The 27,113-nt window shown below is 38.1% G+C and overlaps 1 protein-coding gene across 30 annotated transcripts in view; it reads right to left on the reverse strand.

Moving 5' to 3' along the window:
• Positions 1-4,787: 4,787 nt before the first annotated feature.
• Positions 4,788-27,113, reverse strand: part of SGIP1 (SH3GL interacting endocytic adaptor 1) — a 207,391-nt gene continuing 185,065 nt past the window's right edge. For all 30 annotated transcript variants that reach the window (XM_032302807.1, XM_032302809.1, XM_032302808.1 and 27 more), the window contains 7 exons: positions 23,428-23,539; positions 16,705-16,860; positions 11,463-11,595; positions 8,483-8,685; positions 7,272-7,336; positions 6,538-6,702; positions 4,788-5,347 (listed from right to left, as the gene is read on the reverse strand). In XM_032302807.1, coding sequence (XP_032158698.1) covers positions 5,325-5,347; positions 6,538-6,702; positions 7,272-7,336; positions 8,483-8,685; positions 11,463-11,595; positions 16,705-16,860; positions 23,428-23,539 — 857 coding nt within the window. In that variant the 3' untranslated portion in view covers positions 4,788-5,324. The remainder of the gene's footprint in view (positions 5,348-6,537; positions 6,703-7,271; positions 7,337-8,482; positions 8,686-11,462; positions 11,596-16,704; positions 16,861-23,427; positions 23,540-27,113) is intronic.

Genomic DNA, 27,113 nt, shown 5'->3' on the forward strand with positions numbered 1-27,113 from the left:
TTATACTTATGGTGAATGTCAATAAGGAGGTGCCTTCTCTCACAAGAATACTCATTTAGGATAGAGATCAAATATTAAATATGTGGGGAAATCAAGAAATCTGACCACAGTCAACTCAAGAGACCCTAAAATTTGACTTTCCATCAAGAAGAATTTTTCAATTTGAATCAGATATTAAAATTACAGCTCTAGCCTACAGAAGATGACAGAACATCAAAGCGATGACCCGTAGAAAAGCGAGTGGGGTTTCTTTTGTTGTTGTTTGTTTTTAATATTTGGAGATTTAAATATTGGATTTCTACTTCATCTTCCCTCCACACATTTCATGCACAAAAAGTAATGTAATGGCAGGCATGTTTAATTCATGAGTGAGGGAATCACATGTAAATGCTTTTTGCCAAATGGATTAAAAAAAATACCATACCCAAATGAAGCAGGAAAATCCAATAAAGCCTCATAACAGAAGTGCACACAGTAGAATGTGCACCATCAGAACACTTCAGTCAATTAGCACAGATCAACTTGTTCATTCATATCAGCAACTTAATTTGACTTATTTCAAGGAAACATTATTCTTACTTATATTAACTTTTAAAGGGATATTTAGAGATCATCCTCTATTTAATATCATAAAAAAATTAGCTTCCATTAAAAAAAAATTGCTGGTCAGAAAACCATGTAGTGAAATAAGTACTTTTAGACTGAATGGAATTTTGCTGAATGCATAATCCTAAGGAAAAGGAAAGCTTTAAAAAAAAAAAAACCAGAACTCAACAAACGCATCCTATTGTAGATATCTACATATTCTACTGTGTCATTCAAATTTAATGGAGAGCTGTGATTATTTTGAAAAAAAAAAAGAAAAAGAAAAAAAGGAAAAACAAAAATGATGATGCAACTCTTTTAGAATGACACTGGTCCACGCTTATAAAGCATCCTATTCAAAGGCCTACAAGATAAATATGGTCAGCTCAGAATCTACATGTCTGAGTGTCTCTTGCAAGGAAGGAGGCATTTATTAGGACTTTGTATTTGCAGTGAGTGGCAGCTTGTAATCTGTCTACTGCTTCTCTAGGTCTTTTAAGACATTGATGAAAAGGACAGAAATGTGAAAATGAGAGAGTGTATTTCAGGCCACCTTGAGACTAGATAGCGTGACAGGAAAACTCTAAGGAAAAGACAAAGATTTTCCTAGAAAAAGCCTTGAATCTTTTTTAGTTTTTTATTTCTTTTTTATTTTTATTATTATTTTTTTTGATTAGAGAAATTTAAATGGACTGAGTGAAAAAATAAATTCACTAGAAAAATTATAGTCAACTTATAGTTTAATTGATATAATTAATGTCATAACCAAGAAGGACCACAGAGATCTATTAGGGCAGGGATTCCCAGATTTTGGGTGCTCATCAAAATACATATTCCTAAACCTCATCCCTAGAGATTTATTCATTCAATATAAACTTGTTGATTCTTGCTATTGTCTAGGCTCTGGGATAGTGGTAAGTGAACCAAAATCATTGCCCTTTTAAATGAATGTTAGTACAAGTGATCCACAAGTCATACTCTAAGAAATGTACCCTTTTCCGACAATTTTGCTATTGGAATTATCCTTATTTTGATACTAATTTTTCATAGCACCGTTAACCTTGGGATTCAAATGATATACGTTTAGTAAAATAAAACAGAAGTATTTATTTCCCAGAATGAACAGCAAGGGGCCCCCTTTACAGTCAAGATAACTGCCTTACTTCCTGCTGCTGTGTGGCTTCAGGAAAATTAATTACTCTAAGCCTCAATGTCATTGTAAAACAGGAATTACAAAGAGGGCTTACAACTTTGGGGTTGCTATGAGGATTAAATATCTGTAGTGACTGGTATATAGTAAGCAGTCAAGTAAATGTAAAGTTTTGTTATCTATCAGTCAATGTATGTGATTGCACATGTTTTCTTAGGAAACCACCACAGTGGATCTATATAATCTAGTAGAATCATGGAACTTCAGAGGTGAGAGAAATTTTATAGATCGTTGGTGTGTTATGACAGTGTTCAAATCATGCTGAGGTGGGGGTGGGGACCCCAGGTCTAAAGCGTGGAAGGAGCTACAACACTGCTTTGAGCTGTTTTACCTAATGGGATTCCATATGTAATTTTAGAAGAAAAAAGGCCTGCTGTTAAGAAAAACTTGAAAAGCACTGGCAGTCCCAATCCCTTGTTCTAAAGACGAGAAACTAAGAAATCAGTGATTTGACTAATGTCACACCGCATCAATTAACAATAGTTACTGTAGTCACCAGGCGTCTTTGAAAGGAAGATTTAGAAATGAAAATATGTGTCAGGATTGCCTCAGACACTTTGCAGATTGAATAAAAATATGTAAAAACAAAAATAAAACATCTCTATTTACTCAAAACCATTTGAAATATGGATGTCCTTTCTTTATAGGTGAAATAGATTCCCAAATACCATACAGTGAATTTTCCTTTTGTCTATAGGTATAGAAAAGAACAGAGCTTTAAAAATAATTAAAATATAATTCCTAGGAATTATAAATTCCAACTATGGTAAAATTCAGACTAATTCATAACAAGAATTTATTTTTAAAAATATCAAGAAAATATGGAATTTATTTAAAAAGAAAAACATATTTTCCATGTTGTCAAAATAAAGCAATACCATTCATACTTTCTATCTTGTTAGAACAGAAACTTTTAAAATAATAAATCTCAAGAAGTGGTGTTCTGGTTAATGAGAACTCTTTCTATCTTAACCCCTGGTATTGAAAATATTAATATGTACTTGCCCATTTTGTTCTGTTTAGGAATTGATAATGAACCTGACTTCATGGTTTTTTGTTTTTTTTTTTTAAATGTAGTAGAGACTCTTGAATTATCTAGGATCTTTTTTCCTAATAGGAATTCTTACTATACAGTACTATGGATATGGGTATAAGAGGAGTTGTAAACTACAAGATTTAAAAAACAAAACAAAACAAAAAAAACTACCAAAATCTAAACCCCTGATATGAGTTTATTGTGTTATTATTTGACCTATTTTTCTGAAAGAAGAAGGGATATCTTCTCTATTGAGGTTCTGGTTATTGAAAGTTTAATAATTATGAAGCCAATGGCCTCCATTCTGTTTCACAAAGACCAGTCAAGAGATCATAAGAGATCTTCATAGGGTCAAATTTAGTTCCTGGAAACGTTTGAATAATGTTAGAGATTATTATAATCTATGTTTTAAATTATATTTTTACAATATCAACAAAATTATTCTTTGAAAAAAACCCTTGAGTTTAATTACTAATTCACTCTACAACTATATAAAATAAAATATAAAGAGCAAGACATTAGAACCAGTAATATTTACACATTTTTAATATGCTTTGTGTTAATATTCAGTATGTTTTCCTTATGAATTGATTATTTAAAAACACATTTTTATATTCATATGCTGGATAATTCTCAATTCTCTGCTGCTTACTCTCCATTGATTTCAGTCTTTGATGTTTCCCCATGTTTTATGGGATTTAAAAGTTTGCATTTCCTATTTTGGTTTCAAAATCAAATTGAACATCTTTACTTAAAATGAGTATATTAATAATTTGTCCAAAAAACTTCCACACCAGACTGTCTGGGGAGCCAACTGAGTGTCTGAATAGTAGGAATTCTGAGGTAAAACAGATCATTTTGAACATTCTCTGGGCAGCAAGCACTGATTGAGAAGTACAAATGTTAATTTAAAAATTTCCACTATAAACAATTGCCCATCACGATCTCATTTTAAAAGTAAGACTTACAAAATTTAATTTGATCTAAAATTTAAAGGGACTGACAATTCCTTGTCAAATATACATGAATGTAAAATAAAATTTAGCAACTAATGAGGAATACAACAGCTTAGTAATTCCAGTTATTTAATAATATAACTTAGAATAAGAATCGGTTCGAAGTTTTATGTTTTCAGATAGTGCAGGAGGAAGAGTTTACAGCTGAGACCCGCCCCAGAAGAAGTGCTTCTCCGTTCTGAATCCTCACACTGTGAGGCCAGATTGAGTAAGTAATTACAGTTTCAATGATACCTCGCTACAATGAAATCATGACATAAATTTCTGGATAACTGTCTATCTGACTCCCCGAGAATGGCAAAGATATATAGTTACATATGATGAATCTTATACAAAAGGAAATTTATTGCATGATAATGTGGATAGGACTTCATGTTTAAAGCTTTATTTTTTCCTTTTCAAATGATATAAAAGATGATGATTAAAATTTTCCTTCTGGACTTAAACAGGGGACTAATTTTTTTTTTTCTGAGTTTTAGTTTTAATGTTGTGATTCCCGCAGGTAAAGAGAAAGATATGTGGTACCATTCCCCATGTTAGATGGGAGAGACTGTTTAGAGTAATTGTGCGAAAGTTGTTCACTGGTTCAACTATGGAAAGTCTTGAAATTTTAAAATCACAATGTTGGCTTTAGTCTGATATTATTCAGCAATCTCCACATTTGTTAAACTGTAGAGAGAGGGGGAAGTAGTTAAGACTTCAACATCTTCTTTACTCTTGATTATAATTTCATATACTTAAACTTTAAATATGAATTGCTTTCCCTTTTTACACAAGTTATAAAAATAAGAGGCCCTGTTTACACAGTTTGCATTTTTATGAAATTTGCAGTTTGAAAAAAAAGCTTTTTAAAAAGTGGTAATTAATGCTCTTCTTGAATATGCTGTAACTTTAGAATTTTTTTTTTCTGAAATAGTTTCTGAATTTAACCCACTAAATATTTGAAGATAGAATTTTTATTTAGCACTAGAGTAAAACATACTAAGGATTGAAGAAAAGGAAGGTTTTTTTTCTGGTTCCACTTAATTTTCTTTGTATGTGGCACCCCCTTTATGACAGCTATCAATATTATATTTAAATTTTATATATTGACAAAATGCAATCTACCTGTAAGCATTGTGCCATTCAACAGTACTACTATTAAATTTACATACCACAGTTTAAATTACATCCATTTCAGGAATGGTAAAATGCTAAAACTCAAGTGTCTAACTGCCTTACTGGAATGAGTTACAATTTACAAATACAATAATTACATTTTAAAACCATTAACAATATTACACCTAGAAGTAAATACTGTAAGACTGGTCATCATGGTATTGTGTGAGGGAAATCATAGCTGAAAGTCATGGACATTTCCAGCAGATATATCCCAAGTGCAGATTTTGGTTTGTTTCCATCAAACCAAAATTAAAACCTGTTTCTCATACAACAGTTCTCCATTATGTGGTCCTCCGAATCCTTCCATAAGATTTTATTAGTTATCTGCCAAGTATTTTCCTGCAAAACAAAACAACATATCAACAGGTTACCTGCTAGTTCCATAATGGGATTATGATATGGGCAACACTTTCATTCCACCTGTCCTACTCCTAGAAGCCAAATACTGAATCTTGTGGGGTGCGATACTAGTATAAAATACATATAATTTCTTAAGTTTTCAATTTCTCAGACCAGCTGGTTGCCTTTTCATGTTTCCACATATGAACCATTTGCAGAGGTTTGGGTTTTAGGATAGGTTGGGAGATTTGTTTCTGGATGTGGGATTCCAACTTGTTATGGGAAGAGTAACCATATAACCTGGGAAATTTTTGAGAATGGAGGGGTTATAACTAATAATTACATGAGTACAGCAGGCATTAAAACCAGGAGTTATCTGGACAAGTCATTGATAAATATAATCACCCTAGTATTGCGAACTCCTTTACCAACAAACTATCGTGTGTGCCAAAAACCTGTCTCATGGTCATATTCAGCTTATAGGCAACCATTTATGATACTGCCCTAGACTCTTTAAGGTTGCTTATTTTATTTTATTAAAGATTTTATATATTTATTTGACAGAGAGATCACAAGTAGGCAGAGAGGCTGGCAGAGTGGTGGGCGGAGCAGACTCCCCGCTGAGCAGAGAGCCCGATGTGGGACTCGATCCCAGGATGGTGGGATCATGACCTGAGCCAAAGGCAGAGGCTTAACCCACTGAGCCACCCAGGCACCCCAGGTTGCTTATTTTAAAGTGAAAGGTGGACCCTCTCAGATTTCAGCTATGCCTGACAAATATAAAATCTATAAAGTCTTATTGGAGGAAAAAGAGTCTTCAGGTAAGAGGTAAATTCAGAGGCACATAGAATTTATTTTGTCAACATAAAAGCAGTAGGATTTACTCCATTTAATTAACCTCAGTGTATATATGTGTATATAATGTATGTAATGGGAATAACTGGTCATTCCCATATAAGAAACAGAGTCAGATAAGTAACCACAGCCTTCCTAATTCCGACTTCCAGGTTATTATCCCATTTTTACTTCATTCTAAAATCAGTTTTCTTTCTAATGGGATGAGAAACGGGGATTGGGAATGGGGAAGTGGAAAAGAAAGAAGATGAGCAAATCAGACACTATTCCTTCTTAAGAGAGTAGCTAAGGTGACACTATTTTTGCAAATGAAAACTCACAGGATGCCCACTTACCTGCAGCAAACCTTTTCTTGATGAGTGAGAACCGATACCCTGCTCCAACAAGCTCAATGTCACATCCAGAAAGGGTGCTTCCTTCACTTGTGAACTGAACAACCAGTGGGGAGGGTTTGCTTGGACCTTCAGATAACTGAAATCTTGCCAATAAAGAACCCACCCCTACAAAAAAAGTATTTATCATTACAAAAAAAGTATATATCCTTACAAGATTCAAAAGTTAACATATAAAATCGAACTTATTAGAAAATAGTATAGGTATATGTTTCAGTGATAAAATGGTGGTGAATAAAATTTATTATGAAATATCATGAGGAACTTTTTTTTTGGAACACTGATGAAATTATAGTTCAACCAAATGGTACTTAAATTTGGGAGCATATTACTTGGAAGGCCATGTATTTTCCTAGTCAGAGGAAAGTGAAGTGAGAAATACCTCAGCTACCAAGTTCTTTTTAATAGCTACCAGTAGAGATCTGACACAAAATGAAAACATGTCTCATTCAAAGCTCTTCTCTGAAGTGTGGTCTGTTTGACGTGGGGTTGGGCAGAAAAGGGGAAGTAGAGGATTCACTGAGGAATTATTTGCTCTTCATTAGTTGAAATAAGTATGTACCAAAGCAAAGTGAACTACTTTGCTTGCTTCTAAGCTGTGCATTTTAATAGTTTTCTAATGCCTGAAAGTTATTTCAGCTTTGTATATTAAAAAAGTAAGCCTGTGATTACATTACCTCCATTTTCTGACTTCTGAGAAATATCAGGAATCTTCCATAATATTCTTTGCTGTTCAGCATTCCTAAAAATAAAATAGGAAAAAGGCTTTTGCATATGCAAAGGTTTTCGTTTAATGGATGCCATATTTTTTCTAGATAGTGATAATTTAAAAAAAGGATCTTGACAATGTTCACTACAATTTAAGGATTATCTATCTATCGATCAATCAATCGATTGATCTATCTATCCATCCCATCCATTCACATAAATGCTCTCTTTTTTCTGTTCCTTATTGTAAAAGCCACAATATAGGAAAACATATAGAGGACAATGCAGTTAAATTTTTTTGACACACCTACTTATCCTAGATGATAAGTCTATGATCAATTAATTCAGGTAACTAAGTTTTCACTGTCGTATGGCTAACTTTTTTTTTTTTTTAATGTTCTGTATTTTTCTTCTGACAATCACATGGAAAAACTAGAATACTTTTTCTAAGAGAACAAGTTCTTTTTAATAGCTACTCTCACTGTCTCTTCAATAGGTGTTCCCGTACCTTCTCTAGTGGTGCCTTTTTAATAGTCCAGAGGCTACAAAACAAAACCCTACATTGCTCAGACGCCCCTGCAGTTAGGGTCCTAGATGCAAGTTAGGGTCCGCCAATCACAAACATTGCTTGAGATTTGGAGGCTAGAAGGGAGGAAGAGACCCTTCTCCGGCCATATTTGTGGCTCTTTCCTGCTAGCCAGCGACGTATGTGAGATGTGGGGATCTTCTCACAAAGTGCTCCATGAAGTCCCGTCTCCAAGTGTGTGGGTTTGAGAAGCAGTGAAGTCAGTGCTTGTAGGAACTTTCTCGTCCTTGGATTAACATGGCCGTGGTGAGTTCTTAAATTCAGTGGCTCCATGGGCAGCTTTCGGGTTTATCTGCTTCTTGGTTGTGGCAGAGAGAGCAGCTTCCCTGGCGAGTGAGTTCTTCAGCGTTCTGGAAATCGTTCTTGGAGATCCAGCCTAAAGCTTATTTCTCTCACGCTTCCACTGTCGTGTGAGCATCTAAATCCCTGTGTTAAATCCTTCTCTGCTTAAAATAACAGAATGGTTTCAGTTTCCTGCCCTGAACCCTGACACAGAGGTCTGCTGTGATATCCTCCTGTAGGAAACACAAACGCTATGAAGGCTATGAGCCCTTTGCCCATTTGGGGAAGAGGGAGGGGACTTGGGCTCCTTACCAGACTGCGGGTGGGAGCACAGCCTGGAGCTTGGTTACTCCTCCATCTATGGGGACCAGGAACTGCACGTTGTTGAGGGCCACGGCCGTTGTCATGGCATCCGTATTGTATTTGTAATCTATGCGCAGGTCCGTGCTGGCCGGCTCGCACCGCCAGTTAACGGCCAGGTTCAGAGGTGTGGACTGAATGCCCTGGGCGGACACCTGCCAAAAGACAGGAAAGAGAATATTTAAGGCTTGACCATTAATCTGAAACAAAGCCGGAATTTATGATGATCTCCCACAGGAAAGTTCTGAGGGGTCAAATGTCATCTTGTGGTTGGTGCCGCTCACAAATGAGCTGTCAGTAAACAGCACCCATAAAGGATGCCCTGTGAAAGAGAGCTGAGTGCTTCAGGGAAATGGTTACAGAGTAAAAACAAAATCAGTTCCTAAACTCTCTACAGCACTTTAGAGTTTACAATGCACTTGTGTCAGGAAAGGAGGTAGTACCACTTTGCTTCGGAGCTGAGGCCAAGGAGTTCAACAGTCTTGGATGTAAGCTCTGAGGGTCACTTATTTATTTATTTTTTTTTTAGATTATTTATTTATTTATTTGACAGACAGAGATCACAAGTAGGCAGAGAGGCAGGCAGAGAGAGAGAGAGAGAGAAGCAGGCTTCCTGCGGAGCAGAGAGCCCAATGCGGGGCTCGATCCCAGGACCCTGAGATCATGACCCGAGCCGAAGGCAGCATTCCAAACCACTGAGCCACCCAGGCGCTCCTCTGAGGGTCACTTATAAGCTGAGTGATCTTGGGCCGTCACTAAACCTGAGTCTCAGTAATTTCTTCAGCTGCCAAATGGGAATTATAACAATCATATCTACACATAGGCTTGTGGGGAAGATTGAAGATACTTGACGTGAAACAGCATCGTGCCTAGCACTGTGTAAAGCATTAACGTTTTCATTCGTATTACCTGTTAATACTCTTATCATACTTTCCCTTCACAACATACCAGTGAGTTAGACAAAGCAGGTTATTATTACTCCTTTGGGATTTGCCAAAGTGAGCCCTTGAACCCACATTCGCTAAATGGAGGGGGTGCATTCTACTGTCTCCCATCAGTTCTAGTCAGAATCCACTGTGAGTTTGACCAAGGAAAAGCCATGTTTGCAGAATCAACCATATTGTCTTACCTAAAGGCAGTAATACCAACTTGATTTCTGGATCCACAGTGAAAAATTCATAACATTATTATTTCTTGACTGTTCACTGTCATGATGAATGGTTCTAGGAGCGTCTTATTCTATCAGTACAGTCACACCACAGGGGCCGTGGGGGTGGTGTCTACACATTTTTATGCACAGATTATGAGTTTAGCTGATTTTAAAGACTATAAACAGCTTCCTCTAGGCCTGGCAATGCCTGCTCACATGGACACCATGGGGAAGGGGCCTTAGGGTGGGCTGAGCTCATAAGGCAGCTGCGGTTGCTGCAGAAAGAAGCCCAGACAGGAATCCTTTTATAAAATGATAGACAATGCTTTTGATGACAATTTTAGGTAGACAACCATTCTAAGTGTTTAAACTTCAAATATTTTTTGCAGCACAACCCTCCGCAAAATGAACTTTGCTTTGGAAACACGTTATTTAGGGTAACTCAAAAGCAGAGCAGACTGACCCCTCCCTGTCTGTTTCTGCACTCTGTCTCAGTGGGGGTTCTTGACTTCAGGGCAGATTCTTCCAAGAGCTTTCTGGATTTGTGCTGGTGTGTTTTTGATTGTTCCAGTCCCTGGGGAATGCTCCTGGTGGCCAGAAACTAAACATGCTGAGATTTGAGGACAATCTCACAAAATGCTGGTTGTGCTTCCTACCCAATGCCTCACATCGTTGGAAAATACCACCACAACTAACCAACAGCAAAAGGGATTCCTCAGAGCTCACTTTAAAACAAAACGGCAGGCTTAGGGCTACTTACATTCTACAAATACTTTGAAATATATTAGGCTATTAGCTCCTCACAACAACCTATAAAATATCTAGGTAGGAATCCTTATTATCCTTATTTGCAGAGGAGGAAACAGAGGTTCAGGGAGATTAAGTGCCTAAAGTCAGTGGCCAGTAAGAAGGTGACTTAATTCCAGAATGCAGTTTCTTGCCTACAGTTTAATTTTACACCAACCTCATGTTGCAAAAGATGAATTCTGTCTACTTCCTAGATTTACTTAATGACAAATATGGAGACTAAAACACAACAACAACAACAACAACAACAAAAAGAATCCCACAGCACTGAAGAGTCGAAAAAATGTTTTTAATCAGTGGTGACAATGCAGATGTGGTGTATGTAATGAATGTTTGTGAAAGAAACCAAGCACAGTTTTATTTTTACCCCTTTGGGCATAAAGAACCCTTCATGGGCCTCAAAATTTAATTTCTTCTTCAGAGAAATGTCTTATTGGAGTTTGCTTTTCTTGCTCCATTTCATTTCTCAGAAGTGTAAAGCAGTCACTAAATGTGTTTAAATGTTTTGGGAAAAAAAAAGTTAGATAAAAATGCATTTTTATCATATTTTAATTATACAGGTGATGAATTTCTGCAGTATCATGTTTGTTCAGTGTTATTGATACCCTCCAAAACTTAGATGATATTATTCTTATAGGACAGTCATCTGCATTTTTGTAAAATGTACCATGATATGGATACTTTACTTTTAGCGGTTTCCTTACCACAATATAAATAAGTATTTTCCAACCCAGAGGGTATATTACCACCACAGTGAACTAGTTTACCAATATTTATAATCTCAATTATTGAAAGTTTCCACAACTTCATTTTTGTAATCTCCAAGTAGCCCTTTGAGTTTATTCTCTTAAGAATTGTAGCTTTTAAGTTGTATTAAAAGAAATGCTATTTTGTTTACTTTTCATTAATGTTAGACATGCTAGAATGTATATTTATAATGTGAAAGAGACACCCGGACCATATGAATAGGCTTACCTGATATTTGAGCATGTCCACATTATAATATGTAGCCTGCGGTTTTTGTTCCGACACTTTCTTTAGGTGAGTCATCAGATTTGGCATATTCACCCAGAATTCCTTGGTATTGGCATCATTTTGAGTATTATCGCTATTCAGTTGGGAAGAAAAAAATTATCGAGTAGCATCTTGTGACAAATATCCACTCAAAGAAGCATCCTAGCAAATGGTCACCTGATTTCTATATCCATCTTTGACAGTCTGTAGAGATCAGATTATTAGCAGTAGTATAGTTTTACTACAATTGCAGTTCTGAAGGGCATTATGCTAATAGATTAATACCCATAGGGAGGCACGCTTGTATTGCTATGAATCTCAGTGAGTATCAACCAATCCTGATAATAATTGGTTGCTTTAAAGAGTGAATTATTTATTAACCCAAACTTAATAGCCCTTTCTGCATCACCAGTTTTCCTCTGAATTAGTGAGTTAATGCAATCAAGGAGCTGAGTACATTGATTTTTTAAAATTTTTATTTAAATTGACTTGAATCGTAGTTTCTCAGAAATTACCGAGTTAAATTCTTGGCCAAATGTAAACACAGTCTTTATCTTCAACTGAGCGGAACAGAATGATACTAAAACTACCATGGTATTTCACGGAAGAACATCTAAATCCTACAACAGTCACTGCACTTACAAGATGGTCTTGGAATGTGAATGATAATGATTATGGTAGGTACAACAGAGAAATGCAGTCTTAATGAATTCAGGAGTTCGGTATTCCTAGAGATTTGTTAGTTTTGCTCAGATGTCTTTCCACACGTCCTTTAACCAATGCATCTTGAAAACGTTTGTCTCAATGACAAAAGCAATTAGACAAAAGTGTGAAAAGCCTCTGCTCACTTCCCACATAATGAGAAAACTAAGGGCCCAAAGAATTCAGTAATCTGACATACAACTCACTTACTGAATGACAATTAAAGGCTAAGAAGACAAAAGGGTGATAGTCATAAAGTGATGATGGCAGGGGTGCCTGGGTAGCTCAGTCGGTTAAGCTACTGACTCTTGATTTTGGGTCAGGTCATGATCTCAGTGTTGTGAGACTGAGTTCTGCGCTGGGCCCCATGCTGAGTGTGGAGCCTACTTAGGATTCTCTCTTGGGGCTCCTGGGCGGCTTAGTTGATTAAGCCTCCAGCTCTTGAATTTGACTCAGGTCATGATCCCAAGGTCGTGGGTTCCATCCCTGTGTCTGCTTCATGCCCAGAGTAGAGTCTCTCCCTTATGTCTGCTTCCTCAGTTGAGATTTTCTTCTTCTTCCTCTGCCCCTTCCTGTTCTCTCTTTCTCTCTTCAATATAAATAAATAAAAAATTTTTTAAAAGATTTTATTTATTTTTTTGACAGACAGAGATCACAAGTAGGCAGAGAGGCAGGCAGAGGGAGAGAGGGAGAAGCAGGCTCTCTGCTGAGCAGAGAGCCCAATGCAGGGCTCGATCCCAGGACCCTGAGACCATGACCTGAGTTGAAGGGAGAGACTTTAACCCACTGAGCCACCCAGGCGCCCCGGTAAATAAAATTTTTTTAAAAGACTTTCTCTCTCTCTATCCTTCTACCCCCCTGCCCCCAAATAAATAAATAAAGTGATGAGGGCAGGTCAAAAATAAGTTGCTATAATTACACCTCCAAAAGTCAACAAATTAAGAGAGTGAGTAAAAAAAAAAAAAATAAAAATCAGGGCTTTCTTTAAAACTGTTACTGATCTGTTAGGAGAGACTAGTTTTGTGGCCCAGGTCTCAGTAGGACCCATGAACTTCTGCTGTGCCCTGGTATAGGTGGTTGAGGACAAAGCAAAACTCTATGACTCTGTAACTCTGAGAGAACAGACTCCTGGCCCCTGAGACTTTGCTCCTGGCCAGGCTGAGCTCAGGATGCTGATGAGGGCTGTCTAAACTTTTATTACTTAAAAGCACCTAGTTACCCAGAGGTAGGAGATAAGAATAACAGGAAGTCAGTGAAATTAAGTAATTTGCTTAAGGTTCACAGCAAATGAGTAAGAGTCAGGATTCCAGCCCAGGACAGTAGACTACAGGTTACACTTTCCCACTGCACCAAAAAAGGGTGCAGAATTAATATCCAGCAACATGTCATTAATTTATACTAAGTAGATCTGAATAGTTGGGAAAATTTCAATGACACTATTTTTTAAGTTCATGTATTTTCTAAGCTTAATAACAAATTAAGCATAACCCTATACCCATGATAATTCTTCAGTCTCATGATTGGTTTAGCAGTTGTTCCTGAATTCTTTATGAGCAAAACCCTTTTGTGAAGGAAAGGTAGAAGTAAACTTCAATTTGGTCCCTCTCAAGGGATTGTGAACCCAAATGTCTTTAGGTGCTAAGCTGTTAACCAAAATGGAGTCTTTTAGAACATGTAAATGAGAGAACTGGCTGGGTCTAAGGCCATAGATGTCAAAAGGCTTATACTGCAATGAGGAGCAATACTTGATTATGTTGCCATTTATTTATTTATTTATATGTTGCCTTTTAAAAACTAGGGATGGCAGCGGTGATGGTTGAACTATCCTGCCCAACAAACCCACACAGGCCCCATGGCTGTGGTTACCAGTCACGTCCCTGACACAATAATCAAATATTTAGTTGATAAGGTCCAAAGTAATAAGAATATTTTGTTTTTGTTTTTTTTTTTGTCTTGGCAGATAATAACGGAAGTGTCTGTATAACGTTTTGTCAGACACAAACATACTCAGAGTATGATTAAACTCAATTCATAGGACTGATATGTTAATATAAATATAAACTCTTGCAAATAGGCCTAAAATCTTGGCCACGTAACTACCTAAAAATGTAGCAGAAACTGTGACATTCATCTTATTAACATACCAGTGAGATGGTGGCACATAATCCCTAATTTCAGGTGGAAGAAACTTGAAAAATAAAATTTACTGGCTCAACTGGGGCTGTATGTTAAATGCTGAATCACTAAATTCAACACCTGAAGTTAATGTCACACTCCATGTTAACTAACTGGAATTTAAATAAAAACTTGAAAAAAACTAACTGGCTCAATGTGCACATCAAAAGCAGGGAGAGAAACTTGAAAAAGAAGTTGCTGATTTCTAATCTTGATTTTTTTACATTTATTTTTCATTTAATGGGTGACCATTTCCTTCCATACTTTTAAACCTGGAATGAAGTTTTCTAGTCAAACCACGACACCAACCAAAGAGGGGGAGGGGGTCTTGATAGTCACCTGAAAGACCTGTGACTATTTTGTCACCACTGGAATGAAAAAGTCTCACTCAGTGAATAAAGTGACTACGTTGGTCCTTCAGTTCTAAATACCAACAACCTTTAGTCAGAGGCAGAGGGAGAGAGAGAATCTTTCTTTTTTTAAGATTTTGTTTATTTATTTGACAGACAGAGATCACCAGTAGGCAGTGAGGCAGGCAGAGAGAGAGAGAGGAGGAAGCAGGCTCCCTACTAAGCAGAGAGCCTGATGTGGGGCTCGATCCCAGGACCCTGGGATCATGACCTGAACCGAAGGCAGAGGCCTTAACCCACCGAGCCACCCAGGCACTCCGGAGAGAGAGAATATTAAGCAGGCTCCACACAGGGAGCCTGCTCTGCCTCACAGCCCTGAGATCATGACCTGACTGAAAATCAAGAGTTAGTGGTTTAACCAACCAGCCACCCACTGAAGGTTCCCCAACCTTCAGTTACTTTGACATAAGTATCCTGCTTGACTAAATTCTTTAAGTCATCGTTGACTTGTTCATTCATTTAACAAATGTTAGTTAAGTCTTTACTGGACGACAGGCACAGTGGAAGATATCGAGGATGTGATGGTGAACTAAGAGCTGTGTTCCATTCCCTCACGCATTTTACAGTCTAGTGGGGGAGATGTATGAATGAAGAAACAGAAATAGATATATAATATAATTATTAATTCTAATAAGGGACAAAGAGGGGGAAGAATTGGGTACCTTGAGAGAGAACAACAAGAGGACATATTTAGTTTGGGGCTGGGGGTGGAGAGGGCAGTGGAATGGTCAGGGGAGGCCAAGCAGAGCTGAGATCTGAAGGGTGAGTCACGGTCAGGTGCAGAGGGGGCAGGAATAGTATCGAGGAAGCAAGCACACAGACTTCTGACGTGGGAAAGGCCTCTGACTGTTCTCAAGACTGGGAGATCTGGCTGGAGCTACAAGGATTCTGAGGCAGGATGGTGGGAGCTGATAACAGAAAAGCAGGGGAGGGTAGATGACTCAGGGCTTCAAAGGCAATGGTAACAGGTTCACATTCTGGTATAGACGCAATGTGAAGGCACCTGAGGATTATGCATGGCAATGACCTGATTCACCTCAGGAGAAGTCATTCAGCTGTTGTGTAAAATATGTAGGCATGGGGCAAGATTGGGAGCAGGAAGGGAAGGAAGAAAGCAATTTCAGTGGCCTGGGAACATGACAGTGGCCGCATGGTTGGGGTAGTCATAGTAAAGAGAAAAACATGGCCACACGAGAGAGAGATTTCTAAGTAAATTATCAGGACTTCATGATGGAGGGGAGGTTCTCAACAATGACATCGCCTGTCTCAGTCATTGCCAATAACTGATTTGTATAGCTTATCATTTTTAATAGCTTCATTCATGTGTATGTTTGGGTGAATCTGTATGTATGTAGGTATGATAAAGACACCATGTTTAGATTTAATAGTTAGAAAATGTGAAAAAGTGTATTTATACAAACAAATTCACATAAGCTTTTTTGAATAGATGTAAAGTCCCATCAGAACAATTACCATTGCCATAAATTACATATTTTACAAAAAGAGTTTCAAGCTCATGTGAAGAATAGCTCAGGGTTCAAATATCATTTGATTTGAAAAGATGTTACTACAACAAATGGATTTCATTCCTTTTACTGGGCTTATCATCCTTATCCCTTGTTTACTGATGGTCAGTAAAACGGGCCATGAGTAAACTGTCACTAATACAAATTCTGTTACCCTAAAGATATCTTTAGTCACTTGGGATAGTTAGCCACTAGAATACATATACACGTATGTACACGAACACCCACTGAAGATTTTGACAGTGGCTGAATTCTGGATGAATCTGCAAACACATATGAGTAGTGGTCATTTCTCTACCGTGCTACATTCTTGCTAAGGTAGATCTCTCATGTAAGCATCCAGTGCTAAGCTACACACATCTCTAAAAAATTTGTGCAAAATATATTTACCAGCAGAGAAGTTGGGGATTTGGCAGGACGTGTTCTAACCTGCTGAAATTTATCACCCGAAAAGTCAGAGCAGCTGGCGATGGGTTGTTGGCAAAGTGTCTGGTGATGCCAGCAGGAAAAGACAGCACCATTTCTCCAGTAATCTTCACAATACATCTGGCATATCAAAACATATGAGAGGAAAGAGAAAGAGGAAACCCAGGTCAATATGCTGTGAATCAAGACAGTTGTGAATAAGAAATGATTTATGTAACAATATTATATGGCAGAAGGGATCGAAGGTAAGCTCTTACATTTCCATTGTCAACTACTAAATCATGTCTAAGACCTGAGAATGCAAGATTTGTGTTGACACTTATCCAAAAAAGTGGCCATTAACTGAATGTGTTTTTGAACTGTCAGGAAAAAAATACAGCTTTTGTCTTTCTGTAGATAAGTCTATATGTTCACCTCACAAATAGAATTATCTATTCTGATTTCTGAATCTTAGGCAGCATATTTGCAGATATTAAATCAATTGCACAATGTCATCACACAACCACCGGGACTTATTTCAGTTCTCAGTAACAGGATTGATGCCGTGAGCATGTTCTTTTCTGCGCTCGAGAGGTAAGCTTCTTGCTTCCATTTAGCTATATCTTTATACCATGGTTATTTGGCTGAAACTGTAAAAACCAGTCATACAAGTTAGCACAATAGGATGATAATTTGGAAGGAAAAATAATCCCTTTTAATTAATTAATTTTTAAAAGATTTTATTTATTTATTTGACAGACAGAGATCACCAGTAGACAGAGAGGCAGGCAGAGAGAGAGAGAGGAGGAAGCAGGCTCCCTGTGGAGCAGAGAGCCCGATGCGGGGCTTGATCCCAGGACCCTGAGATCATGACCTGAGCTGAAGGCAGAGGCTTTAACCCACTGAGCCACCCAGGTGCCCCAAATAATCCCTTTTTAGAAAAGGGCTTTATTGAGGCATACATGACACACAATAAATGGCACTCATTTATAGTGTAAAATTCCATAATTTTTGGTATCTTATCCACTGTGAAGCCATCACGCAATCAAGTTACTGAATGTACCCAGCATCCCTGAAAGTTGCCTCATGCGTTTCTGTGACCCCTTTCTCCTGCTGTTCTCTGTCCTTCCACTCCCCATCCCTAAGCAATTGCTAATATGCTTTCTGACACTACATATTAATTGGCATATTCTAGAATTTCATGTAAACAGAAACATAAAGTGTGTGATTTTTTTTTTTTTGATCTGGCCTCTTCCATTCTGTAATGATTTTGAGATTCATCCATTTAATGTACACATCAATAATTCATGACTTCATTGCTGTATAACGTATGGTCATACCACAGTCTTTTTTCTTTTTGATCCACTCATTGGTTGAAGAACATTGGGATCTTTTCCAGTTTTTAACTATTACAAATAAATCTGTGATGAATATGTTTCTACTAGTCTTTGTGTGGACGTAGGCTCTCATTTCTCTTCGTAAATAATGTAGGAGTGAAATCACAGGATCACACTGAAATCAAGTAGTATGAATCCTCCCACTTTGTTCTTTTTAAAAATTGTTTTGGCTATTGTAGGTCCTTTGCACTTTCCTATCAAATTTATAATCACTGTCAGTTTCTACATGAAGTCAAAGTCGTTCCAATTCACCCTTTATTACCTGCGCAGAGCAAATTATTATTGGGCCCTTTCTAGAGACCTTTTTTTTTTTTTTTTTTTTTTTTTTGCCAACAGGCACTATGTTAAATTTTGTCAGTAGAGGGCGCTGAAAGCACATTGCAGGAAGAAGAGCTTTTTCCTTCTTGGTTCCAGGGAGCTTGCTAGGCAGGCTCCTGCAGTTCTTAGGGCATATCTAGGGCCAGGCTCTTGCAGTGCAGGAGGCCTGGGTGTGACCTCTGTGGTGCAGGTGGCATCCCCAGTGTGTGGGTATTACAGCCCATGTGGCTTGGAGGGCGCCTGGTGGTCCCGGCAGTTTCCGTAGCATCTGCCTTCTGGAGTGCATGTGTCTTGGCTGTCCCAGTGCCCAGATCCTGCAATGCAACTGGGTTTTCCAGCTCCAGCCTCCTGTCCTGTGCACAACAGCCAAAACAATAACTTCTACCACTTTAAGTTCAGGAGTGTACGTTTTAGGGAAATTGGGGTTCCTAGGTGTAAACTCTGCTCACATCTGAGTACAGGGAACTCTATTTGCCCCCACAATCTTCCAGCTGGGTGCCAACTCTGCTGTCTTCCTTCTCTGTCAAAGTGAGATCTAAGTGGTATCTTGGTGGGGGGCGGGGAATAAAGTTTCTCTTTTGAAAACTAGTCAGTGAGGGGAGGGAGTGGCATTTATTGAGTAAAAGTTTATTGACTCCTAATTGTGTGATTTTTGTTTGTTTTGAGTGGGGATGTCATTTAAAAACAAGCAAAACAGCCCCTTTCTTCAAGGGGCTTATAGTGTTGGGCGGCTGCTGAAGGAAGTAGTCAATATAAACCGATATAAGAAGTACTGAGTTTCTTCATTTATATTACATTTCTGATTGCCTCTCAGCTGTCACCTGCAGAACTTTACTGATTTATTAATTCAACCAGTATCTATTTCCAGATCTGAAATTTTCCATACAAAAATGAATATTTTCAACCCATACTCACTAAAGGAAAATACTACAGGTGTTGTCAATACTTAGAATGTAACTAGAATGGATTATATATCATAATATATAACAATTAAAGTAGCAGATTGTGTTTACAGTGTATGGTCTGAAAGCAAATGGGGAAGGTTTTGGGTGCAGGATGAGAAGGAACCACAGGCAAAAGCAAATCCCCGTGACTTTTCTGTATCATTTCTCTACGTGGGGCTGTGTTTGACTTCATCCTCCCCCTCCCTCGTTCACACTCATAGAATTTTTGAACTTGAGATGTTTCCTTGAAAGTGAATAACAAAGGAACAGCAATTAAAATGATTCACTGCCTGGAGCTGAACTTAAATTTAGAAGAATGTCACCTCATGATCTGTTCATAAATTTCAGATCTCATAATTTTTAATGAAATTTACTGAATCTCCCATCTACCAATATGCAATATACACTGCAACTACTTAGGGCAATATGATTGAAAACAGACTCAGTGTATGCAGTCATCTCAAGTCAAAGACTCGGTTCATTTGGAAGAGCGCAGGAAAACACCAATATTAATTTGACTCAAACATCACACTGGAATGTCAAGGTCATGGATACCAGGCTCCCAGGTGCACACACCTGCCCACACAACTGCTAGAGTATACTGGGGAAACTGAAACAGGATGAAGAACCCAGCTTGTATAGGCACAGACCCACAAAGTGACTGGCAGACTGCTATACCACTCCTTGGGGTTTAAAGAGATTATTATCAAAAGCTTCTTAACTCCCCTTGCACCATAACTACACCTCTCTTACACAGGACTTTTTATATTTATGCACAAGTCTTATTTTCACTGATATAACCCCTGTCTAGCACAATGGCTGGCACATAGCCATCATTCTATAAATGTTAGGACAGTAATTCAACTCAACTTATTCAGCAGTTTTGCCAGGTCCTGCTTTAGATGCTGAGGAGGTAGGAATGAAGAAAATGCCCAAAGCCCCAGTTCTCATGGATTTTACATTCTAGTGGGAGAAGAGACAGTGAGCACTGAAAACATGCAACATGTTAATTAAAGAAAAGAGCAAGGGGCGCCTGGGTGGCTCAGTGGGTTAAAGCCTCTGCCTTTGGCTCCGGTCATGATCCCAGGGTCCTGGGATCGAGCCCCATATGGGGCTCTCTGCTCAGCAGGGAGCCTGCTTCCCCCCCACTCCGTGCCTGCCTCCCTACCTACTTGTGATCTCTGTCAAATAACTAAATAAAATCTTTAAAAAAAAAAAAAGAAAAGAAAAGAGCGATGGGGAGGGAGAAAGTGCTGACAGTGGGTGGGGAGGAGTGTTGTTATTTGCACAGGATGACAGGGAAGGTCTCTGGTGTATCTGCTGAAGAATCCCGAAAGAGGGGAGAGGGCAGGGAGCTCTGATTGCTGGAGAGATTTCTCTCAGTCTGAAAGCAACAAATGCTCAGACCCTGAGATGCAGATAGGGTGGGCCTAATGTCAGAAGAACAACCATGAAGCCAGGGTGCCTAGAGTGGAGTGAATAGGGACACCAGTGATGGAGACAGGATCAGAGAGGTGGGAGCTGAAGGGGAAGAATGGTCTTGAAGGACAGATAATGGACAGCCACTGTCATTAGAGTTTTACTTTGAACGAGATGAGAGGATATTGAGCAGAAGAGTTATACATTGAGAATAGATTTTAGGGGTCAAAACTGGGAGTTACTTCTACTACCAGTTAGATCTGTCTGAATAAATGAATGAACAAAAGCCAGTTAGCAAGCAGATAAAAAAACTAATTTCTTGTATGATTCCCAGTGTTTTTCATGCTGGTATGGACATTTTTCCATACTGCTAACTATTCTTCTTCTTTTTTCTTTTCTTTTCTGAGAGAGTTTTGGGAGAGGAGCAGAGAGAGGGGGAGAGAGAGAATCTTAAGCAGACTCTACATTCAGTGCAGAGCCCAACATTGGCCTCAATTTCGTGAGCCTGAGATCATGACCTGAGTTTAAATCCACAGTCGGACACCTAACTGAATGAGCCATCCAGGTGCCCGCTGACTACTCTTACTCTCTAAAGGTGTGTTTCTACCTGGCTTTCTCAATTCCAGGCAGCCTGAGCTTTCTAACATATAGGCAGGTCAGTCAATAATAACTAATCCTTAGAACTGGTACGCAAATTCTTTGTTCGAAAGTTATGCAAATACTTTGTTGGAAGAAGAGTTTACAGAATAAACATGTATGTGTGTGTAGAGTATATACACAACTTACGCACATGGCTCTTACTTGCGCTAACAGTTCAAATGCATACTCGATGTGAGGCAGCTTTTACTTCCTATTGGTATGTGGATGTGGCAAATTACCTTCCTGCTTGGAGGATGAAAGAGAAAATGGGAGAAACCAGAGCCCTACAGACGGAATGTTTGTGTCCTTCTAAAATGTATATGCTGAAATTTGTTTTCCAATACGATGGTGTTTGGGAGGTAATTAGGTCATGAGGGTAGGACCCTCATAAATGAGCTCAGTGCCTTTATAAAAGTGACCCTGAGGAGTCCCTATCTCCCTCCCACTCCCTCACCGCCCCTAGCCCTCCCATTTAAGCTTACTGTGAACCAGGAGCCTGCCTCTGGTCAGATGGTGAATCTGCCAGGGCCTTGATCTTGGACTTTTTTCCAGCCTCAAAAACTATGACAAATAACTTTATGTGGTTTAGAAGAAACTCAGTCTATAGTATTCTGTTATAGCATCTCAAGTGGACTAAAACACCAGAGTCCCTAGTATTGGTCTGTCTACAATAGTATGGGCTTAAAATAAAATCTAAATGCTGTAAGAAAGGACATGACATTTAAGGGGGGTGATAGATCCCACTGTCTTGATAGGGCACTTATAAATGGAGTTACTAATCATGTTTCCCAGCATAGTATTGTTAGATTTCGGCTTATAAGAACTAGTGTTTCTATTAGTCATATAAATTCTCACTTAAGATATATGTAGAAATTCAAGTTCTAATTATATTTAATTATTACTCTTATAAAAATTTTCATAAAATAGTCTAGTGTTCTATGTGAGCATTTTCTTTTTTTAATTCTTATTTCCATGGATACTAAGGTCTTCTAAGCCCTCATCCTTATAAGTAAGAAATAAAAAGCAATTCTTTCCTCACTTAGATTTGTCCTTTGTTTATCCACTACATTCAGGTCTGGAATTGTATTAATGACACACTTGAAAGCCAGTTTGACTTCAGTGTTTTGTTTTCAGTATAGACTAATAATCACTCTTAATTTTTTGGGGGAGGGTCATAAACCTCTTTGTGAAACTGATGGATGTTATAGACCTTAGGGACAAATGTCCATATGCTCACACACATGAGATATGCAGTATAATTTCAGGGAATCCATAAACTTTCTGAACTCTATCCAGAAAAATCTTTCTAGAATGGCAAAATATTTAATCATATTACATAAACATTCAGGTCAAGCTCACTTTCAGTATATACTGAAATACGTGAAATCTAACTCCTGCAAATAGGGAGTGGTACACTTTTCTCTAGAGTTTTTACTTTTCTGTGATTATAAATTTTTTGGCCAGTTTTTCCTTAGTTAGTAATGGTAACATACAACTTGTCCTCTAACTAATCTCTCTGTTATGAAATGTATCTATTTCTAGGTTCTCATTCCAGTGCACCCTTTCTCAATTTATATGTGAGTGATTCCCACCCAGCAAAGACTAAAACAATAAAGACATGATCTAGACATTTACTTTTGTGAGACAATAAATTTTTTCACCGTTGATAGAATTAGATTAGGATTTTCCATGAGCTTGCAACCAAAACTGAACCAGAGATTTCTGGGGAGTAAGATATTAGATATTCGGTCCTCTTGGCACATTAAAAAACAAACAAACAAACAAACAGTGAATTAATATTTCTAATTTAAATTTTCTCCTCCATTCTATGCATGCCACCTGTTATTGTTAACCAAATTTTGGTTGGTTTGTTTGGTTGGTTTTAGGATAAGGAATGAAATAGTTATGTTTAGGTTGACCCCCCCAGCTCCCCCCCACCAACTGAATAGGATTGAGTTTGGAGAATACAATGGACAAAGCCCCAGGCTTACTTGCTTGGATCTGCTCCTTTGAAGTAGGCATTGACAGTTTCTGTAAATGCTGCTGCAACAGGGAGGGTGTCCTGGGCTCCCATGGTTAGGGGGCTGGGTCCCCTGGAAGAGCCTGCATGACAGGAAAAACTTTCATTTATTATGGACATAGGAGACATATTAGTATATGTGGAACTTAAAGCCCATTTAAAAAAAAGATTAAAGGATGAAATCTACTACCGAAAAAATGTACTAAGAACCACGTGTGCATATTCAACATAGAGCTCAAGTATTTAAAAGAAAATATTTGGCTGCTTTACAAACAAACACACTTGAAATTAATTCAATGACATATTTTTCTACAGAAAAAAAAAAATCCAAGCAGAAGAATAAAGTCACAGGGGTTTTTCAATGTTTTTACATAAAGCATAAGGCAGTATTTGAATGACAGTTTGTATAGCAGGTAGTTAATAAAGAAAATTATTAGCTTCCTATTTCATTCACCCTGCACTCAAAGGTTCTTGTGTTTTAAAGACAAATGGCCATGGGGTACCATGTTACACATTATCCTTTTCTGGATTATTTCTGTTTCAGAAAGCCAATTACATTCAGATCAAGTAGGCTCAAGTTTACATGTCCAAAAACATTCACAACATAACATACACCATGACTTAGCACAGATGCACAAGTACATCAGTTCATACTCTAAATAATAACAGCAGCACTCATGTTTATTGAACACCTCCTACATGCTAGGTTCTGTCCTAGAGGCCTTACAAGAATTATCTCATTCAAACCCCACATCAACCCTTTAGGATAACTATGATGATTTCCATTCTACAGAAGAGAAAACTGAAGTTCGAAGAGATAAGGAACTCAACCCAAGATAACCGGTAAGCGGCAACGCTAAAATTCAAAGCTAGATTTGCTGCCCTATAAAGCTTGTGTTTTCCCCATTATATCATACAGTTTGTCTAAATGAAACATTCTCTTTCATGGTTTTGGTACAACTTGAGGTTTCTGAAAGGAACAAAATTTAGGATTGTTGTCTTTGCTATTCATCTCTAGTCATGGTACTAGGCAGTAAAGTTTTAGTAATGACAAAGTAGTCAGTTATGTCATCGCTCACCTTCTCCTTCCTATCAAACAAAGCACATTTACTCTTCTCCACCCCGGAGCAGACTATGTATTTATTATGCTTTTTTTGTTTTACCTTTGGTAACTTCTGTACTCTTCTCTGGCCATTAAAAAATCTGGCCATTAAAAAATTTGTGTATCTCCCTACTTAATAAAGTTTTCTTTGGTAATTCTCATTCATGCTGGTCTCTTCTTTTACTGTCTTCCTTTGGTGCTCAGTATTTTGGACTTGGTAATTGATTATTAACAAACACCATGCTTACTACCTACTATGTATAAGGCACCATGATAGTTTCAAAGTTAAACATAATCAGAAAGTTCAAAGTTAAATTAAACATAATCCCTACTCCCAAGGAGTTAGAGTTCAGTGTGCTAATATCCTCATTGCCAAAATTCACCAACATTACCTTCATCACTGTTATCTGTTGCACACTTAGTGTGTGTTTTGCCTATATCATCTACGGAATGTATGAAGTAAGTAGAGAGATCACAGAAGATCTCATTGAAAACTGATGTTGGAACTGAGATTCAAGAATGATTAAGATCTCACAAGGGGGAGAAGGAAGAAGGTCCAGCACAAACATATATGTGGAACTGAGCAAACATATGGCATTTTGAGAAACCACAGGAAGTAGGGCACTATTTGCTTGTGAGTGTGTGCAAATGCTGTTGGTATTGAAAGGTTGAGACATGGGAGGAGATGAGGTTGGGGGCTGTTAGAAATTAGGTCCTGAAAAGTTTTGTATATATACTCAGGAAAATTTGTTTATTTTATAGGTGATTTATAGGCATTAAAATCATAGTTACTTTTTGATAATTTAATACAAATCTATGGGTGCTTTTTTTTTTTTTAAATTTCTTTCCAGCATAACAGGATTCATTGTTTTTGCACCACATGCAGTGCTCCATGCAATGTGCGCCCTCCATAATACCCACCACCTGGCTCCCCAACCTCCTACCCCTCACCCCTTCAAAACCCTCACGTTGTTTTTCAGAGTCCATAGTCTCTCATGGTTCATCTCCCCCTCCAATTTCCCTCAACTCCCTTCTTTTTAATTTTTATTTTTAATTTCTTAAGGAATCTCCACACTGTTCTCCAAAGTGGCTGCACCAACTTGCACTCCCACCAACAGTGTAAGAGGGTTCCCCTTTCTCCACATCCTCTCCAACACATGTTGTTTTCTGTCTTGCTAATTTTGGCCATTCTAACTGGCGTAAGGTGGTATCTCAATGTGGTTTTAATTTGAATCTCCCTGATGGCTAGTGATGATGAACATTTTTTCATGTGTCTGATAGCCATTGGTGTGTCTTCATTGGAGAAGTGTCTGTTCATATCTTCTGCCCATTTTTTGATATGATTATCTGTTTTGTGTGTGTTGAGTTTGAGAAGTTCTTTATAGGTCCTGGATACAGCAATTCAGTAACGTGGCAGGATACAAAGTCAATGTACAGAAATCAGTGGCTTTCTTATACATTAACAATGAAAATACAGAAAGGGAAGTTAGAGAATCGATTCCATTTACTATAGCACCAAGAACCATAAGATACCTGGGAATAAACCTAACCAAAGAGGTAAAGGATCTGTACTCAAGCAGCTACAGAACACTCATGAAAGAAACTGAAGAAGACACAAAACGATGGAAGACCATTCCATGCTCTTGGATCAGAAGAATAAGCATTGTTAAAATGTATGCTGCGTAGAGCAATCTATAATTTTAATGCCATTCCGATCAAAATTCCACCGGTATTTTTCAAAGAGCTGGAGCAAATAATCCCAAAATTTGTATGAAATCAGAAGAGACCCCGAATCGCTAAGGAAATGTTGAAAAACAAAAATAAAACTGGCGGCATCACGTTACCTGATTTCAAGCTTTACTACAACACTGTGATCATGAAGACAGCACGGTACTGGCATAAAAACAGACACATAGACCAGAAGAACAGAGTAGAGAGCCCAGATATGGACCCTCAACACTATGGTCAAATAATTTTCGACAAAGCAGGAAAAAATATACAGTGGAAAAAAGAGTCTCTTCAACAAATGGTGCTGGGAAAATTGGACAGCTATATGTAGAAGAATGAAACTCGACCATTCTCTTATACCATACACAAAGATAAACTCGAAATGGATAAAAGACCTCAACGTGAGACAGGAATCCATCAGAATCCTAGAGGAAAAAATAGGCAGTAACCTCTTCAATATCAGCCACAGCAACTTCTTTCAAGATATGTCTCCAAAGGCAAAGGAAACAAAAAAAAAAAATGAACTTTTGGGACTTCATCAAGATCAAAAGCTTCTCACAGCAAAGGAAATAGTCAACGAAACAAAGAGGCAACCCACAGAATAGGAGAAGATATTTGCGAATGACACTACAGACAAAAGGTTGATATCCAGGATCTATGGGTGCTTTTTGAAGCAGCATGCACACATGTGCAGCAGTCATGTAATTTGAAATTGTGCTTGGAGGTCCTAATCCTGAGGTTAAGAGCACCATCTCTTGAAGATGGGAGGCCTCTGCGGTATTTGAAATAGGGGGGTTGTGATGGGGCTTGACTTTAGATTGCTCTAG

This window comes from Mustela erminea, chromosome 10 (assembly GCF_009829155.1).
Source record: "Mustela erminea isolate mMusErm1 chromosome 10, mMusErm1.Pri, whole genome shotgun sequence".
NCBI classification, from domain to species: Eukaryota; Metazoa; Chordata; class Mammalia; order Carnivora; family Mustelidae; genus Mustela; species Mustela erminea.